The sequence below is a fragment of the Henckelia pumila genome, chromosome 4, assembly GCF_033568475.1.
Source record: "Henckelia pumila isolate YLH828 chromosome 4, ASM3356847v2, whole genome shotgun sequence".
NCBI lineage: Eukaryota > Viridiplantae > Streptophyta > Magnoliopsida > Lamiales > Gesneriaceae > Henckelia > Henckelia pumila.
This window is the reverse complement of record NC_133123.1, coordinates 206,810,217-206,830,229: the sequence shown is the minus strand read 5'-3', so window position 1 is coordinate 206,830,229 and position 20,013 is coordinate 206,810,217. Positions and strand designations below refer to the sequence as shown.

General features: G+C 38.5%; 2 protein-coding genes across 2 annotated transcripts; both read left to right on the top strand.

The window, feature by feature from the left end:
• The first annotated feature begins 272 nt into the window (after nucleotides 1-272).
• LOC140866442 (probable NADH dehydrogenase [ubiquinone] 1 alpha subcomplex subunit 5, mitochondrial) lies at nucleotides 273-2,972 on the top strand. Its single transcript, XM_073271426.1, has 2 exons — nucleotides 273-636; nucleotides 2,468-2,972. Exons 1-2 carry the CDS (start codon nucleotides 318-320, stop codon nucleotides 2,662-2,664), a joined length of 516 nt encoding a protein of 171 aa, XP_073127527.1. The 5' UTR covers nucleotides 273-317; the 3' UTR covers nucleotides 2,665-2,972.
• A 5,570-nt stretch (nucleotides 2,973-8,542) lies between these two features.
• LOC140862668 (uncharacterized) lies at nucleotides 8,543-9,892 on the top strand. Its single transcript, XM_073265700.1, has one exon. The coding sequence runs from the start codon at nucleotides 8,543-8,545 to the stop codon at nucleotides 9,890-9,892; it is 1,350 nt and encodes a 449-aa protein (XP_073121801.1).
• Nucleotides 9,893-20,013: the final 10,121 nt, after the last annotated feature.

The window sequence follows — 20,013 nt, the reverse complement described above, 5'->3', positions numbered from 1 at the left end:
CTCTAGATTATATTTAAATGCATCAGATAATATTTTAAATACACTCCTAATAATATTAACACAAATATCATTTCATAATATTTATTATAAAAATTTTACATAATTTCAATATTTTGTTTTAAATTTAATCTTTCGAAACAAAATCATTCCACAACCAATTTATTTCTGTAATTGGGTTCATTTGTAAATTGGGCTTACTATTTCAACCCAGTTCAATTTGTTCTTTAGAGCCCATTTTCAAGCGTCTGATTAGAAATTACATTTATCGACTGAGTGATTCAATTGTCAGTTGAGCTGAATCCACCGAGGATCTCAAAATGTTTCTCCGACGGGTGGCGCGGCCGTTGATGATGGCGGCGAGAGTGAAGGAGACTACGGGAATCGTAGGCCTTGACGTCGTCCCTAATGCTAGAGAAGTGCTGATCGGACTTTACTCCAAAACCCTAAACGAGATCAAGGCGGTGCCGGAGGACGAGGGCTACCGGAAATCCGTGGAGAGTTTCACTCGCCACCGCCTCAAGGTCTGTCAGGAGGAGGCGGATTGGGAATCCATCGAGAAAAAGCTCGGATGTGGCCAGGTCGAGGAGCTGATCGAAGAAGCTCAGGATGAGCTCAAGCTCATCGGTCACATGATTGGTGTGTGCTATTTTTTTTATTTATATAATTTTATTTTGAAGCATTTGGCAAGATTTTTTTTTTCTTTTGTGCTTTTTTCTGTCTGTTTTTAAACCATCGAGTGAAATATTAATGCTATATGTACGCGGCTTTGAGTGCTTAGTTTATAATTAGTCGGGGAAATTTCTGATAGTAGCTTTGAATAAATTATTTTTTTTAAAAAAAATCATGTCCAGGAAACCATTTTTTCAATATTTGAGAAACTTTGAATAAATTAACTAGCTTTGACTATGATCTTGCCTTATGAACCTGCTTATTCTTGGGAGTTTTCTTTTTATTTCTAGTTTGGTGTTTTCTCATTATATGGTTTCTTATACTTGTGAACTCCTAGTATATTGTGATTCATATTCAGTTAACACATCTTGATCCGAAAGTGTTTATTTGGTATTCATATTAGTCTTTGGCCAAATTTCCAAATGTGACAAATCAGGCTCAAGGATTTAGTTATCTAAACAAACCCGAGATAGTTTTTAGTCCACTTGATCTCTGGTGCAAAGAGGCCAATGAAAGCTCCAGTTAGGAGATGCGAGACCATGATTAATACTCATATTGATAGACAAAGAGGGAGACAAAAAAAAAAACTTGGATAATAACGATTAAGCATGATATCCATTATCTAAATACAGATGAAGATATAACAGGAAATAGAATACAAAGATATTGTGTTGTTGATTTCTGGCAAGGATATTCAAAAACAAACCAAATTGTGTAACCAAACCAAACCGCATGCTTTAGATTTGTTTTTAGTTTTTCATGGTTTGGATTAGTTTTAAAATCAACCAACCCGAAAAGATTGGTTTGGTGCAAGTTTTAGATAAAAATAAACCGAACCAATCCAAACCAGATCTATTATATTAATATGAAAAAACATGTTATAAATTTTGGTGAGTGAGTATGATTTTTTTTAATATAGAGGTATTTATTTGATTAGTATTATGCCATAATATTTTTGAGTTTTGTGAATACTCCACTTACATTGAGAATTTATTGTTGCAGATTCAAACCTAAATAAAAATAATCATAAGTTCATAACCCTAAAAATTTAGTTATTTTTATAACTTGCAAAAATCTTAAATCTACATAATTATTTGAATTTATGGTACTGGACTTATTATCATTCTAATCCACGATATTTGATCACTTTGCTTATACCTAGTGTCAATCGCTTCATTTTCCAAATAACAAAGACTCATACACGAATTCACTGTGAAACTCAAAATCGATCATCCAAACCAGACCAAACCAAACCGAATTTCTTGGTTTGGTTTGGTTTGGTTATTAAAATATTCATGGTTTGGTTTGGTTTGAAATTTTATGAAACTGATGGTATATGGTTTGGTTCGAATTTTCATCCAAAGTTGAACCAACCCCTAGTTGAACTCCCCTAATCTCTGGTGCTTGATTCTCGGAATTTGATAATGAAATGTTGTTTTTATTTGTGTTTCCTCACACAGTTGCCTAAGGTTTGGCATCGAGAAAGGGCTTTTCTTTAACATGGATGACTATATGGCTAGTACAGTTCATAAATCTTCGAAGTATTTATCTGGACTTAATGTCATTGTTGACTCAAACATGATATTTCATGTTTTGCATAGTCTCTATCTTGTGGTTTGTGATGAAATGCCTTTTAAGAATTCTGGCATTGTAAAAACTTACCGTTTTTATGTTGTAACCCATTCAGGCTCCATGGAAGAATTATAATATTTTATATTACCTTCTAAACTGTCACGCGACCAACTGAACTCGCTGCTTTTCAAGTTTGGATTACACGAATTTCTTATTCCGATTGCAGAATGGAACCCATGGGGTATTCCCGATGACTATGAATGTGAAGTTATTGAGAATGATGCTCCAGTGCCGAAGCATATTCCCTTGCATCGACCCGGTCCTCTCCCAGAAGAGTTTTATAAGACGTTGGAAGCTGTTGACACTGGCACCTTAAATCAAGCTATTTCGAGCTCAAAGAAAGAGGATCCTGCGATCGCGTAATTTACCTCGGTGTCTTTTCATGGACTGGCGATCACCCTCGCCGGTTGCAATCTGAATTGTCCCATGCAGTGTGATTATTGTGTTCTCTTGTTTACATACCTGGAACATCCATTTCCTTTAATCAATCAGAATTTAATCAGGTTGACCAAAGCTCCTGTTCTAGCTAATAATTTTGATTTATGCTTTTCATAAACTCATTTAGTTTATCAAAACAAATATCCTGATGGAAATAAAACAACTTATATTGGAATGTCACTGGCCTTGTGCGCCAAACTGAAACTGTATTAATTTGGTCGAGTTTAAGCCTTACGTTGTTTGAGTTTACATTGTATTTTCAATATGTAAATTCCCTTTAACATCACTCTTGTTTATTCGAGTCGAGTAAGAGGTCTGTCTCTCAAAATTAACCGATAAGATAGTTTTGCAAAAGTTTGTGTTTACCAATAAGTATTAATTAAACCGAAATCCAGTAGGTTTTTTTTTCCTGTCCGGCACGTCATGTGGTCAATTTCTTCTAGGACCATAATTATATGCCTCTAAAGCCAAAATTCCATCTACTCGAGCAGGGCTGGATTCAAGAATTTGATCAAGAGGTGATGGGAGGGGTTTAGGGGGAATGGTGGATGGTGGATTTGCGACGAATTTAGAATCCACTGTGTTATATACCAGATCGAGGCACCCAGCTTTATCATATACTCTTTGCAGAAGAGCGTAGGACTCTAATTACGAAGAATTTAGCTTTAGTCCTTTGTTTGTCATTTCTTCTCCAAGCAGCAAATTCCCATGCAATGAAATAGGATTCATGGCCACATTTCTCATCTTTAATCATAGTCGTGTGAGCGACTGATTTGTAAGGTTTTATTTGTGATATCTTATTCGATTAATCTAGTATTTGGGAGAGATTTAGAAAGCATTTATCGGCTTTTTCTTAATAAAATTTTACAAAATTTCAAAATTTTGTTAAAAAAAAACTGAGAAGTGCTTCTTAGAAGCTTTCTCAAACATTACTTTAAGTCTCGAGGTAATTACTGTATGCATGACACTACATAAGCATCAAGAATAATATCCCCTTGCATATTCATTGATTCCTAATCTAGACAGGCTTGGACAATGTACTCATGAATATTCCTTGTCCCGTTTTTGAATTGCGACATACCGTAGGCTCGAAGAATGCTAAAGAGGGAAACAGAATTGAATATCATCTCGTGAAATGCTGGAAAATTAATACTCGTTAACATGCCATGAGCATCCAATTCCAAGCTAGAGATCAAGGTGGTCCGAGAAATGAGATTTGGTACTTGGTAGAGTTATCTTTTTAAACACTTGAGTTCCGTTTGGACATATATTTATAAAATGTTTTTATAAAAATGTTTTTTTAAAATTTTTTATAAAATATTTTAAAAGTTGTTTTAAAAATAAATATGTGTTTGTACAATTATTCTATAAAAATATTTTAACATTTTAAAAGTAATGTTGTTCATCTTTGTCTTCCAAAGTTTTATTATCAAAACACATTCTTTAAAAACTATACTTGGAGAACACTTTTTCAAAAATATTTTATAAAAACCTTATCCAAAAACATTCTTTAAGATTTTTTTCAAGACTAAAAACTTTTTTAAAGTACATGTCAAAACGAAACCCAGTGTATTGTATAAAACTATATCCAAACCAGATACGATTAGCTCGTGTATATTTTATAAAATACTTATCAAAACACATGCTTTAATTTTTTTTTTGCTTATAAAAAACTAAACAATATATGTCTAAACGAAACTCAATGTATCGTATAAAACTATATCCAAATCAGATCAGCTCTTATGTATCTATTTTCCCAAGGGCAGAATTTGAGTTGATGGGCAAGCATAATATATCAAATAAGAAAACTTCAAAATGTAATTCGTTAATAGTGATTTGCGATATTTCATACTCGTTTAAATAATCATTCATAATTCGGAAATACATCTTATATAATTGAAATCAAATTGTCTTTATAATGTTTGACTGAAAACAAACTAAATGGATACAGAGTCTATTGAAGCGTTTAAAAATAATAAAACCGAACATAACTAAACATCAAAATCTTTGGTCCTTCACCATCCTCAGAACTGATTTTTTTCATCTTCCTCGACTTCTTCTTCATTTTTATCTAAGATGTTTTGGGTGAGTGAGTGATATGGTCGTCACTCATTAAATGAAAGAATCATCCTAGCTTTTAATCATTTTAAAGAGAGTCTCATTAGAGCTGTCAAAGTGGGTTGGGCTCGCTGATTTGGCCCGTCCCACCCCTTTATATAGGCGGGTTGAGTTGAAAAATTTTCAACCCGCCACAACCCGCCAAATATAACTAAAAATTAGGGTTCGGCCCGCCCTGCACCGCCAAATAAACGGGTTGAGTTGATAATTTTTCAATGCCTAAATGGTGGGCTGGCCGGCCCCGCCCTATCAATTGGCGGGTTTTGGTGGGTTGTGGGTTGGGCCGCCCCGCCGGCCCATTTTCACAGCTCTAAATCTCATATACATATACATATCACAACATAAATTCATACAGATAAAGAAATAACATAATCGTTTTATGCACCAATTCACTTATGCGTTTCGTGGCTAACTGACATTATTATCATCTAAATGGTGAATTCAGAACAGACCAGAGTATTCAGAATATATATTTATATCACTAATTTACAAGTTTAGTGCATCAGAAATACAGATTTCGAAATCCGGGATTTGAACACATACATGATGGAATCCTTTAAAAAAGTATTATGATTATGATGTTATTGATACGGTGGATCAAGCTTTTGGCATTTGTTTACTTGGATTTGTAGTAGGTGGACGGCCACCAGTTCCAGCTCTTGTTGATCTCGTCCGGCGTTGGGGGTGAGGGCATCCAATTCAAAACCTATGAATCGGGTTGGATTGTCTTCACATTCCCGGATGCTTGTTCTAGGGAACGGATTATTCATGGGGGCAACTACATGGTGTATGGGTTTCATCTTTACTTGAAAGAAATGCCACGTTGTTTCCGATTTCATGAAGAAGACATGAGTGGCATACCGACTTGGGTTCAATTTCATGGACTGCCTCCAGTTTGTTGGAATTCACACATCTTGAGTAGGTTGGCTTCGAGATTTGGAATTCCTATTCACATGGATATGCTCACTAGTAGTAGGAAAAGAACACGGTTTGCTCGTGAAGATTGTGTATGAGAGTAAAAACATGATTTGTGAGAATTGCAAGCGTTTAGGGCATGACAAAAACATTTGTGGTATGGAGATTGTGAATGTGGAAACACGTAGGGAACAAAGTGTTGGAAACACTAGTCGGTATCGATCCAAGAGTGCCACTTGAAAGCATGTTGGACGACCGGGTTGCTCTATTTACCCCAAACCGAGAGCACATTTTGCACCACCTAGAGAGGAGAGTGGCCATGCTACACAAGTTCCGACAGAGGGTGAGAATGTACATGCACCTGATGGCATTCCTACAACCCAGGGGGGTGTAGATGTGTCAGCAGTCTCTGAAGTTGATAAAGGAAAGAATGTTGTTGTTTCGGAGGTGCCAATCATTGATATCAATGGAGAGGGGACGTCGATGAGTAAGGGTCCTAGTGATGGACAGGTGGATGAGAATGTGAAAGAGTTCATTGAGGTGATTAATAAAAAGAAACAAAAAAAAACCAAAGAAGACAGGTGATGAGGAGAACTCCAACGAAGAAAGCTCTTCGAGTGGGAATAATTACTTGGAGATAAATGATGATCGGAAAAATATACCTACAAAACCCGTTAAAAAATTTAAAGCAGGGGGCAACAACAAAAAGAAAAATGATAAGAAGAGTGATAAGAAGAGTGATAAGAATGGTTATGGGGTTGATGGCTCGAGTAAATCGGGTTGTTCATGAAAATTACAACTTGGAATATAAGGGGCTTCCACAAGCCCCTGAAACAAAAGAGTGTCTCTACTTACATGAGCACTCAATGTGTGGATGTTTTTGGCATATTGGAGACTAATTTGGAGGAAAAGGACTTGAACAATCTGATGAGGCTTCGGTTTGTTGGAATGAAAGTTTTGTCTAATGTACAAGTTTGTAATAAGATTCGGATTTTGGTGATTTGGAATCCGAAGATGGTTCAAGTTGATGTTTGTGGCATAGGAATAGAGCACATTCACGTTCGTATCTCCTACTTGAAGAGTAGAGAGACGTTCTTCACATCCTTTGTTTATGGGTTGAATAACCGAGTGTTGCGTAGATCACTTTGGAACGAGAGTAATTTCGGGAGGGATTTGAGGGAGCCGTGGATGGTTCTTGGGGACTTTGACAATGTTCTTTCCCCGAAAGATAAATTGGGTGGACTTGCGGTTTGAAACTCGGACATTAAAGATTTTGTGGACTGTGTGCAAGAACTAAATTTGATGGATATGGCTTACTCGGGTACTAGATACACTTGGATGAATCCTAGTGTTCGATGTAAGTTGGATCGAGTGTTGATTAACATGGCTTGGATTCGAGAAAAATTTGGAGCTAGTGCTGAATTTGTGGCGCCTGGTAGTATTTCGGATCACTCACTTGGGGTCGTTTCAACTATTACTAATAATCAAGTGGTAAGACAGAGGCCATTTAGATTCTTCAACATGTGGACATTGAGTGAAAAGTTTTTGGAGATAGTAGAACGTTTTTGGCCTTCCTCTGATAGAGGAACGAATCTGTTTTTGTTGAAAGAAAATTTGAATCGATTGAAGGCACCTCTCAAGAGACTGAACACTTTTGAATTTGGTCATATCTCGTCTAGAGCTAGTAAAGCTAAGGAGGAACTTAGTATCATCTAAAACAATATATTGAATGGAGGGATATGGATGCGGATTATACTACCATTCAGAAGAGGGCGGAGTTACTTCTGGAAGCCGAGAGTCTATTTCTTGCTCAAAAACTCAAAGGGGATTATATTTGGCAGGGAGATAGATGTACTAAGTTCTTTTATGACATCATTCGAATGAATAAAAAAAGGAATTCTATTACTTGTATCAATGATAGTGGCGGGGTGGGGGGCGGGGGGCTCTTGTTAATGACTCCAAAAATATTGCCGAGGTTTTTGTACACCACTTTGGCAATATTTTGGGTACTAATAGAGATAGAGTGGAGCTTGATATGGAGATTTTGGAGAGGGGGCCAAAAGTTGGTAGAGAATCGCATGAGGCACTTGTTGCCCGGATGAAAATGGAGGAAGTTAAAGGGGTATTTTTTGACATTGATATTGAGAAAGCACCCGGACCGGATGGATTCGGTTCCCTATTCTTTCGAGAAAGTTGGGATTTTATTGGCAAGGATGTTTTCGAGGCTATTGAGGAATTCTTTAGCACTGTTAAGCTACTCAAGCAATGGAATCATGCTTCTATTGCTTTAGTTCCGAAAAAAGATGGGGCAATTGAAGTGAGTGAGTTTAGACCAATTTCTTGTTGCATGGTGTTCTACAAAGAAATTTCTAAAATACTGGTGTTGAGGTTGAAGAAAGTGATTGGACCCCTTATCGATCCGGCTCAAGCTGCTTTCATTCATGATCGATCTATTGTGGATAACATTCACCTAGCACAAGAGTTGTTGAGAGGATATGCTAGGAAGAAATCATCGGCTAAATGCACTATGAAAATTGATCTCCAAAAAGCCTTTGACATGGTGGATTGGGCCTTCTTGAGAGACACGCTAAATGGACTGAATTTTCCGACTAAGTTTGTAAATTGGATCATGGAATGTGTCACTACCACATCGTATTCTATCTCTATCTCTGGGCACTTACATGGCTTCTTCCTTGGGAAACGTGGATTGAGACAAGGGGATCCTCTATCCCCCTTTCTATTCACACTTTGTATTGAGGTATTCTCATAGATGAAACGTCTTATGGCTTGCAACCCACATTTCAAATACCACCCGAGATGCCTGCCACTTTGTATTACACACTTGTCCTATGCGGATGATTTATTGCTCTTTACTCTGGGAGATCGCCTTAGCACTTCTTTGATGTTCGAGTGTCTCACTAGATTTGGAGATATGTTGGGTGTGAAAGTTAACTTGGAAAAATCTAATATTTACTTGGCAGGAATGAATGCGGATGAGAAGGATTGTATTCTTGGCTCTTTGGGTATCAGTGAAGGCGTACTACCATTTCGGTATCTTGGCATCCCACTTTATTCATCAAGATTGAAAGCCTCGGACTATGGAGTTCTTCTTGATGCTATTCGACGGATAATTGCGTCTTGGCCAGCTCACACTCTTTCTTATGCGGGTAAATTTGATCTCATACGTTCGGTAATACAACGGGTTGAGTGCTATTGGCTTTCTATTCTACCTATCCCGGAGTACGTAGTGAAAGATATAGAACGACTGTGTCGAAAGTTTGTATGGCCAGCTAAGCGACCACCGATTGCTTGGGATAGGGTGTGTAGACCGAAAGAAGATGGAGGATTGGGAATTAAGGATATATCAGTGTGGAACAAGGCCTTACTTGCAAAGACTCTTTGGAAAATTCACTTGAAAAAAGATAGTCTTTGGATCAAATGGATTAATGAGGAGTTTTCGGAATATGGAGATGTGTGGCATTGGGTGTGGAAAAAAGAGCTTTCGAAATTGATCAAGGAGTTACTTTCCATCCGAGACTTCATTGTGGATCGAGTGGGGTCTGTTGATGGTGCTATTGATGAGATGGAGAGATGGTTTGGTCCTCATAATGGGTTGAGGAAGGCTTATGCATTCTTTATTGGAGGAAACGGAATTTGGCCATGGAAACCTCTAGTGTTGAAGTCATACATTCTACCGAAGCACAAAATCATACTTTGGTTGTTGTCACATGGGAAGTTATTTACCCGAGATAGACTGGGATTTGTGGATAAAAAAATTTGCCCCTTATGCAAGACGGGTGAGGAGTCTAATGCTCACTTATTCTTTGATTGTGGGGTGTTGGGTTTCCTTTGGAATAGGGTTCGAGATTGGTTGGGTATGAGGAAGAGGATGACTTCACGACATTCGATTTTGCAGGCCTTCAGGGGAATTTACAGGGGGTCTTCGATGATGGCAAGAATGAGAGTGGTGGCCCTTGCAGCTTGTATCTATCAGGTGTGGACTGCGCGCAACAGAGCTTCTTTTGAGGACATCGACCCGGTGATGGATGAGATGTTCTCTAGAGTACCGATTTTAGTGTTTCGATGTATACCGTCAGTACCTGAGATTAGTTTAACTTGATTGCATTATTTACCTCTTTGAGGCTGTTTATTTTGATTAGTTGTGTCTTTTGGGGATGCCCAGTGTATATTGTACTCTTTTACCCTACTTTAATGAAGTCATTTTCATTTAAAAAAAAAAGATAATGCTAAAATAGATTTCGGTAGTCCGTGAAATGTTGTACTTGCTCAAATGGACTCCCTTTTCTCAACTGATATTTTCCCACTCGAGTTTCTATATAATTTTGTTCAGAATTTCCTTGCTACCATTCCCTGAATGAGTGAATGGCTGTGTAACATTATCTAAAAAATCTGAGTGCTATTTATAGGCAAAATTCTGACTGCTAGACTCTTCAATTATTGCCATTAATTGTCATGATTTCGAGTTAATGCGTCAGTTACAAATCTGGAGCAGTTATATCTATCAGACGGGTCAGCTCGTCCTGCCAAGACCCGAAGCCCATTTAGACCCGCCTCCAAACGAGCCATAAAAACCCCAACCCATCTCATCCCGGGATGCAGGCTAGGCAGACCAACCCAAAAATTGATTTTTAAAAAAAACATTAGTATTTTGGATTGAAAAAAATATATCAATAATGTTACACAATAACAAATAATAAATATCACAATCAAAGAATTCATATCAATATTTTATGTTAACAATTATATTTTGGATAAAAAATTAAATAAATATTTAACCATAAAATTTAATAATGTAAGATATTAAAAATACATCAAATACTAGTTTTAAAATTTTTAAAAAACATTTTTAAAAATAAGTGTTTTATGCTCATAATTAAAAAAAAGTAGCTAATTGGGTTATCTGATTTCCTAGACTTTGAATGTTAGTCCTCGTTTTCTGTTAGAATTTCTTAGTGTTAGTTGGAAGGATCTTAAAAATTTCATCTAGGGACATACCAGAGTCTGAATTAGAGGATTGGGCAGGTGTTGGTTGTTTGTTGTAATTCTGTTGTGGAGATCCTTGTTGGCAGCCTTGGTTCCTATAACTAAAATTCGGGTGCTCCCTCCATCCTGGATTGTAGGTATTGGAATATGGATCATATCGACGCTGTGGTTGCCCAAAAATCTGTACACTGCAAGCTTGCTGTGTTGGATCTTCTTACATCGTTGGACACATATCTCTCGAATGTCCAACGACCGAACATATACAACAAGGTTTGACCTATTGTGCTTGTCCTGCAACCAATTTTTCCAAAAGAGAAATCAAGGAATCCAATTTTTTATCAATAGTACTAGCACTTACCTCGTTAACATGTCGTGGAGTGTTGTCTTCCCTAGTTCCGAACTGCTGTGCATTGGCAGCTATGTTGGCGATAAGATCGGTTTCCTCTTGAGGTGTTTTGTTTACCAATGCTCCTCCACTTGCAGCATCAATCATGCTTCTATCAAACACTGAGAGGCCCTCATAAAAATACTGAACTAAAAGTTGTTCAAAAATTTGGTGTTGATGACAGCTCCCACAATTTCTTGAATCTCTCCCAGTATTCATATAAAGTCTCCCCATGCAGCTGTCTGATCCCACAAATGTCCTTACTAATATTTGCTGCTCTTGACATTGGAAAGAAATTTTCTAAAAATTGTTGCTTCATATCATCCCAAGTTGTTATCGTTCCAGAAGGAAAGTAGTAGAGTCAATCCTTAGCCTTGTCAGCTAGAGAGAATGGAAAAGCTCGCAATGAAATTTGTTCCTCTGTAATTTCTTGGGGTTTCATGGATGTGCAAACAATGTGAAACTCCTTTAAATGCTTGTGCGGGTCTTCACCTGCAAGACCACGAAAAGTTGGCAACAAGTGAATCAATCCAGGTTTTAATTCAAAATTTGCATCAGTAGTAGGCAATTGAATGCATATCGAATGCTGAGTAACATTAGGATTAGCTAACTCCCTGAGGGTCTTCCACGCTGGCTCTGCCATTGTTTCTTTGCACTCACTAATTCGGGATCAAAACCCTTTCAGAATCACTTGAATTTTATGCAATATTCAAACCAGGAAATGATATTGATTCTTGGTTACGTCATTGCCACGCTTCTTTTCTCAATATCCTAGGAGTCTTTTTATTTTTGGAATGTATTATAGTTCGCCTGTACAAGAATAACGAGACATAAAAAGAAAAAAAATAGCAAATCTCGAAAGAAATAAAAATTAGCACCGATCCCCGAAAACGATGCCAAAATTTGATGGGCTGTCGTCAAGCAACCAAACTTAAATTTCTACTCCCAAATAAAGGAGTGCAATGGCGAGCAAGGTCCAATCCACAGGTAACAGAGATTTATTTCTTTCAAGTGAATGCAAATAAAAAAGGGAGGGGGGGAGATTTTTTGTGAGGACCTCGATTCTAAACATCTAAACTCGAATAATAAATTCATACATCGAGAAAACCAAAGCTATAAAAGAATCAAGCAAAGAAATAATTTTTTTTAAAACTGATGCTGCGCTCGAGCGGGCAAAAACTGTCGTTTGAGCGCGCGGTGTTTTCCAGTCTTATTGGATCCTCAAACGGGGGTGCGCTGTGGCTGCTTAAAACTGCAGCTCGAGCGCCCCTTGCACCAGAAGCAAAGAAAAAAACAGCTCAAGCTAAGCTCTCAAACAAGTCTTGACAGCAATCAAACTCAAACATGCATTAGTACAATGTTCAATCCAAATACAAAACATGAGGGCTAGAGTTAAACAATCCTCCGAAATAATAGATCATGCATCGGTTCTAGGTTCTTCAAAACAACTCAGAACCAGTTCGAATACAAAATAAGTTCGATTACAAAAGCAACTTCTCAAAAACACCAAGTCCTTACTTCTACTCAACTCAACCCCTAGTCATGCTGCCTCTAACTTGATCCTGCCCCACTTGTTGCCAAGTACACATACAAAACAAAGCAAGAACCAGATAATTCCGGTGAGAATGATATTCCCAGTAAAAGCAACATAACATGCAATAACAAGTATTAACTCAAAACATGAAATACAGACACCATATTCAATGTTAATACGAATGAAATGCATGTCTTTAAAATCGGGATATCAACACTGATAATCAAGGAATTGCTGCTATGCTTTTGGGATCCCGAGGATGAGATCACGTAACAACTCACTGACTCTCCCAATCGAGGTGGTGTCACGTATCTCCATCCTCTAGACTTTGGTGCGACTACAAGGAGTATGCTGACACTAGGTGAACTTCTACACCCAGACCACTCGATTATAGCCCCCAAATCTTTTAAACAAAAAGGGCGTACATCCCGCTGAAATCAAAGATTTAGGCTCGAGATGAATGCATAAGAAAAACGTAAAGCATTAAGCCATATAACAAAAGTTCAAGCAACAAAATACAAGTTCCCCATTTTAGAACAAGTTTTGATACAAGTATGTGATTTAAGGGAAACTCAAGAACCAACTATCTCGAGTATGCTATCCCGCTAACACGATGATTGCTTGTACCTTTCGATTCGAATAGCTACAACTCTGGATACTCTACAAAAGAAGTTATATCAAAATATATAAAACCTAAACAACAACAACTCTCAAGGTAAACTCTTTACCGCTCTTTGTCCAACTTTTCGAAGATCGACTTCTGCTAACTCTGGGCTCAACAGACTTCAAACGAATCTGTACGGAGGCAAAAGAAGATCAACAACGACGAAAAAACCCAATAGCCAAAGTTCAACAATTCAAACGGTTCAAATTCCCAAAACTCAAACCGGCGGCATAATGGCTATAAACTAATCAAACCGGAAACGCAGACAGCTGTACAACATTGAAAACAAATCAATTCAATGCTAAAACATCAAAAACAAATCAAATCCAACACATCTCAAAATCTCCATTTTCGAAATATGCTTCCAAAAATCATAACAATTCCGAACGACGTTCTATTTCAAAACCGAATGAGAATAAACGATAAGAACTATCTCAAGAGCTACATAACCGAAACTCAATCGATTCTATCAACATCTGAAAATAGAAGTATAACTGATTGAGAAATACTTACAATAGAACGAAGCTCTCGCTGCCGTGATTGCTAATCTGCCTTCGGATTAAAATTCTAACGAACGGATCGACCGAAAACCGGGATTTGAAAGCTTGAAAAAACTAATTTGGCCACCTACAATGGAGGAAAGGAGAGGAGGAGGAAGGTAGAATGGAGAAGACAAGTCAAAGCCTCTTAAATATCTAATAAAATTGATATTTGCATTTTAATCCCTGAAAATTCCAAAAATTGCAAAATAAACCCTGATCAAAATCAAATCGGCTCTTGAATTCTGTAATCTCCGATTATCTCAAATAAAATCAATTAAGATAAATTTGGGGCGTTACAATTCTCCCCCTCTAAGAAGAGATTGCGTCCTCAAAATCAATAAAATCAAACACATAATATAGAATAAAGGGCATAAGACAGTAAGAAGAACTCATGTCATCCGAAGAACTCGAGAAAATGTTGTCTCTATCAGATTCTGTCTCCCAAGTCGCTTCCTCGACTCCGTGACGGCTTCACTGAACTTTCACCAAAGGAATCGACTTGGTTCTGAGCTGCTTCTCCATCCGATCAGAATCTGAATCGATCTCTCAAAGTAGCTTAGAGTCTCGTCAAGCTCGGCTTCGTCAGGCTGAAGAATATGAGAAGGATCTGGATGATACTTCCGCAACATAGAGACGTGAAAAACATCGTGAATATCAGATAAAGATGGAGAAAGTGCAAGCCTGTAGGCAATATCGCCTAACTTCTCGAGAATCTCGTATGGTCCGATGAATCTCGGAGATAACTTCTCTCTATTTCCCAATCTAACAGTGCCTCTGGAAGGAGAAATCTTAAGGAATACTCGGTCTCCCTGATCAAAACTCAGAGGTCTACGTCTGATATTTGCATACTTTGCCTGTCTATCCTGAGCTAACTTCATTCTCGCCTGAATGATCTTTACTTGCTCTGCCATATCTCGAAGCATATCCGATCACAAATCAGGTGACTCGGACACATCGTCCCAAAACAAAGGAGATCGGAACTTCATACCGTACAAGGCCTCAAAAGGTGTAATACTGATACTCGCTTGGTAACTGTTGTTATAAGAAAACTCAACAAGAGGCAAGGAATCCTGCCAACTAGTGGCAAAATCTGGCACTACTGCTCAAAGCATATCCTCTAACCTTTGGATAGTCCGCTCTGACTATCCGTCGGTCTAAGGATGATAAGTTGTACTCAGATTCAATCGAGTACCAAGTGCCTCTTGAAGACTGTGTCAAAAGTGCGAAGTGAATCTAGGGTCTCGGTCTGAAACGATCGACTTCGGCACACCATACAATCTCACAACGTTGCTAAGATATAATTCAGACATCTGATCGTGATGATACGTCATCATGTACGAAATAAAGCAAGCAGACTTCGTCAATCTGTCGATCACTACCCAAATAGCATCGCATCCTTGAATAGATCGGGGTAGTTTCGTGACGAAATTTATCGAAATGTGATCCCACTTCCATTCAAGAACAGATAGACTGTGCAACAGACCACCCGGTCTCTTCCTCTCTGCTTTCACTTGTTGACAGTTCAAACATCGGGATACAAAACTCACAACATTGCTATTCATTTTCTTCCACCAGAACTGATTCTTCAGATCGTTGTACATCTTCCGACCTCCAGGATGAATACTGAACCGACTGCAATGTACCTCTCAAAGAATACGCTGCCTCAACAACATCATCTCTAACCTGAAATTCAGACTGATGCCCTGATCTAACTTTCTCTAATGAAATCTGAGTGCTCGGTCCAGACTTCTGTGCTTCCTTGATCATAATAAACAACTCCGGCTCGGATTGAATAGCAAAACTCTGATAGTTTTCCTATCTGTTTTGAACTCCAAACTAGAAGTGCAACAATCATCGATCAACTGAGAAACATCGATAGTAGAAAGAGATAAAGAACAAAGCTTTCTGCTCAGGGCATCTGCAACTGCATTTGACTTTTTCGAGTAATATTTGATTTCACAGTCGAAATCCTTCAACAAATCGAACCATCTTCTCTGTGAAAACAAATACTTAAGGCTCTTATGATCCGAAAAGATCTCGAAAGACTCACCATAAAGATAGTGATGCCAGATCTTCAAAGCAAATACGATCGTAGCGAGTTCAAAATCATGAACCGGATAACGGGTCTTGTGCGGCTTCAGCTGCCTCGATGCATACGCTATCACATGCTTATGTTGCATAAGAACACATCCCAAGCCTTGGTTAGAAGCATCGCAATAGACGGTAAAACCTCCAGTACCTAAAGGAATAACTAGAATCATAGCACTAGTCAGTCTCCTTTTCAAGTCAACAAAACTAGCCTCACAATCTGCAGTCCAGATAAAAGGCGCATCTTCTGAGTCAGCTGGGTAATCAGCTTGGCAATAGAAGAGAATCCCTTGATGATTCAGCGATAATCACCAGCTAAACCCATAAATCTTCGGATCTCAGGCACTGATGTCGGTCTAGGCGAATTCAATACCGCTTCGATCTTGCTGGGATCGACATAAATTCCATCTCCTGAAATAATACGACCAAGAAATACAACTCGATTCAACCAGAGCTCACACTTAGACAGCTTGGCAAACAGCTGCTCAACCCGCAAAATCTGCAAGACGATCCTCAAATTCTCTGCATGGTCAGTACGGTTCTTCGAATAGATAAGAATATCATCGATGAAGATAATAAAAAAATCATCCAAATAATGCTGAAAGATACGGTTCATCGAACCCATAAAAACCTCTGGAGCGTTAGTCAAACCGAATGGCATGACTATAAACTCAAAATGACCATAACTCGTTCTGAATGCGGTCTTAGGAATGTCTTCCTGACGCACTCTCAGCTGATGATATCCCGACCTCAGATCAATCTTTGAATAGACAGAATAACCCTGCAGTTGATCAAAAAGTCATCTATTCTAGGTAAAGGATACATGTTCTTTACCGTTTCTTGATTCAGCTGACGGTAATCAATACAGAGCCGCATAGAACCATCCTTCTTCCGAACAAAGAGAACAGGAGCACCCCAAGGCGACACACTAGGTCTGATGTATCCCTTGGCAATCAAATCCTCAAACTGTTCTTTCAATTCTTTCAATTCTATCCGTGTCATACGATAAGGAGCTTTGTAAATAGGTTGAGTACCTGACAATAAATCAATGCTAAATTCGATCTCTCGAATAGTCGGCAATCCAGGAATCTCATCTGGAAAAACGTCAAAAAATTCTCTAACCACTGGTATATCAACCAATCTTGGGCAAGATTTCAGTACGTCAATTTCATAAAAAAATCCCTCTGCACCTCTCTGTAACAAATGAGACATCGATAACACAGAAATCAAAGGAATTCTAGATCGAGAACCCTTACCAAAGAATTTCCACTCGTCTGTCATTTCGGGTCTGAATCTAACAACCTTCTAAAAACAATCGACAGTTGCCTTGTACATGGTTAAAGCATCTATACCAACAATATAGTCAAAATTTGATAGCCCAAGTACAATACAGTCGAATTCTAAGAAATTCTCCTCAAATCGAAGTTCACAGTTCCTCACTAATCTGACGAAAACAATTCCTCCACCCAAAGGTGAAGTAACAGCTACTACAGTAGGCAAAAGCTCAGTAGGCAAAGCATGCATCAACACAAATTTTTCAGAGAAAAAGGAATGAGAAGCACCTGTATCTATCAACACATGAGCAGAATAATCAAAAATTGAACAGTTACCTGCTATAACATCGTCAGGTGCTTCCTGAGCTTGATCCTCAGTCAAAGCAAAGATTCGTGCCTGCTGTCTTGGAGGCTAGTTCGCACTCGGGTTACCTCCCTGTTTGTTCTGTTGCTGAGGCTGGAAGGAGTGAACCGCAAAAGTCTGCCTCTCAGGCTGAGCTGTAGGTCTAGAAGAACTCCCACTCTGGGCTCGATCTTTACCTCGCTGAGGACACACCTTAGCAAAGTGTCCTGGCTGCTGACAGATATTGCAGTTCCCGAAGACTCCTATACACTGATCTTGGGCGTGTCTACCCCCACTCTTGTTATAGAACAAAGATGAAAATCCAGAACTCTCTCCAGAACCAAACTTCTTGGAGACACTGGAGGTAGAAGAACTATTCCCTGGCTTCTTGAACTATTTCCCTTTGGCTCTGAAATGATCCATCTGTTACCCCTACTTCTTCCTCCTTCATACCTTTGAGGTTGGTTCTGATACTGCGATGGCTGATTCTGATACTGAGACGGTTGATTCTGAGACTGTCTCGACTGCCGAGGTACAAACGAAGCTCCTCTCTGTCTCCACAAACCTGCTTCATCTCCCTTTGCATGATTCATAGCATCCGCAAAGTTATCAGGCATAGCAGTGTTAACCAATGTGAATATGTTGGGGTTCAAACCATTAATGAACTGGTTGGCTTTTGCTTCTTCATTGTCGGAAATTTGCGGTGCAAATCTCAACAAACTATAAAACTTGGCTACATACTCCTCGATATTCAAGTTCCCTTGCCTCAGAGTGGCAAACTCGGCTCCCTTATCCTTTATTTATGAAATTGGGAAAAACCGCTTATAAAACTCAGATTTGAAAAGAGTTCAAGTAATGACTGTACCTCGATTCTCCATGGCTCTCTTCGTCGTGATCCACCAGTTATTAGCAACACCTCGAAGCTGATGAATGACTAACCTGATTCGGCGGTCATCTGAATAATCAAGGGAATCGAAAACTTGATCAATGTCGTCCAACCAGCTCTCAAAGTCAACAGGATTCAATGTACCCTACAAGATTGGCGGGTTAAACGACTGAAACCTTTTCAGTAATATTTCCATAGGCGTTGCTATGGAATTCATTTGATCAATTTTAGTACTAGCTTGCTCATTCGGAGAAGTAACTGGCGGTGGGTTTCTGTTAATTACTTGACGAGGACCCATCTGATAATCAAAGGTTAGGACACAAGATATCTCAATTGCTACAAATTGGTGCCCTTTCAACCTCTAAAAAATTCAGATACAAGTCGATAACAAAAACTGTTATATCTCAAGTAGTCCATGTTTTATAAATTAAATCACATAATCATGTAATTCAAATAATTCTCAAATATTAAAGCATGCTCGGATGGAATTAAATAAACAATTAAATAGCTCAATCACATGCAAGAAGCCAATACACGTAGACTCAATCTACCCCGCTCACTTCTAGTTCAACCAAGAACTTATTGTTTTGATACCACTTAATGTGAGGACCTCGATTCTAAACATCTAAAATCGAATAATAAAGTCATACATCGAGTAAACCCAAGCTCAAAAAGAATCTGTGAAACCTCGGTTCTAAACATCTAATCTCGGATATAAACAACAATTAATCATACAAGATACAAGACTAAAAGCAATAAAATTTTTTTTAAAAAATAAACAATGCCTCGCTCGATCGTTAGAACTCAACCGATCGAGCGAGCAAGAAATCCAAAACTTTCTACCCGACTGAAAATACCAGCACCGCTCGATCGGTAAAGTTCAACCGATCGAGCGGGCAAGCTTTTTTAAAAAACAGAGAATAGGCTGCAGCTCTCTCGCTCGATTGGCTCAACTCTACCGATCGAGCGACGAGCTCTGAACAAGAATTTCCAGAAGTTAAGCATACCAAATCAACTCCAAAATTCATACAATACATCGCAAAGAGTATAAAACACATGCAACAACAGCATACAAACCTCAATACTCGCATAAACGATACAGCAGATAATAAGAAGTTCGAGTTCTAAACATGTTCCAACATAAACTAGATTGACATGATGATTCGACTTCTAAACCGAGTCCCACTTCTATCTCGCACTCTTGGTGCTAACCAGGTCTTCGCTGACTCGATCCTGCCCCACCTGTTGCCAAGTACACATACAAAACAAAGCAGCAGCCGGATAACTCCAATGAGAATGATATACCCAGTAAAAGCAACAGAACATGCAATAACAAGTAATATCTCAATAACATAAAATATAGATAACATATTCAATGTTAATATGAATGAAATGAATGTCATTAAAACCGAGATATCAACTCTGATAATCAAGGAATTGCTGCTATGCTTTTGGGATCTCAAGGATGAGATCACGTGAACAACCCACCGACTCTCCCGATTGAGGTGGTGTCACGTATTT

Excerpts from the sequence above, each read along its gene's own strand:
- LOC140866442 (XM_073271426.1), top strand. The coding sequence starts at position 318 with ATGTTTCTCCGACGGGTGGCGCGGCCGTTGATGATGGCGGCGAGAGTG. Across the intron at positions 637-2,467 it reads GCTCATCGGTCACATGATTG|AATGGAACCCATGGGGTATT; the intron begins GTGTGTGCTATT and ends TTCCGATTGCAG.
- LOC140862668 (XM_073265700.1), top strand. The coding sequence starts at position 8,543 with ATGAAACGTCTTATGGCTTGCAACCCACATTTCAAATACCACCCGAGA.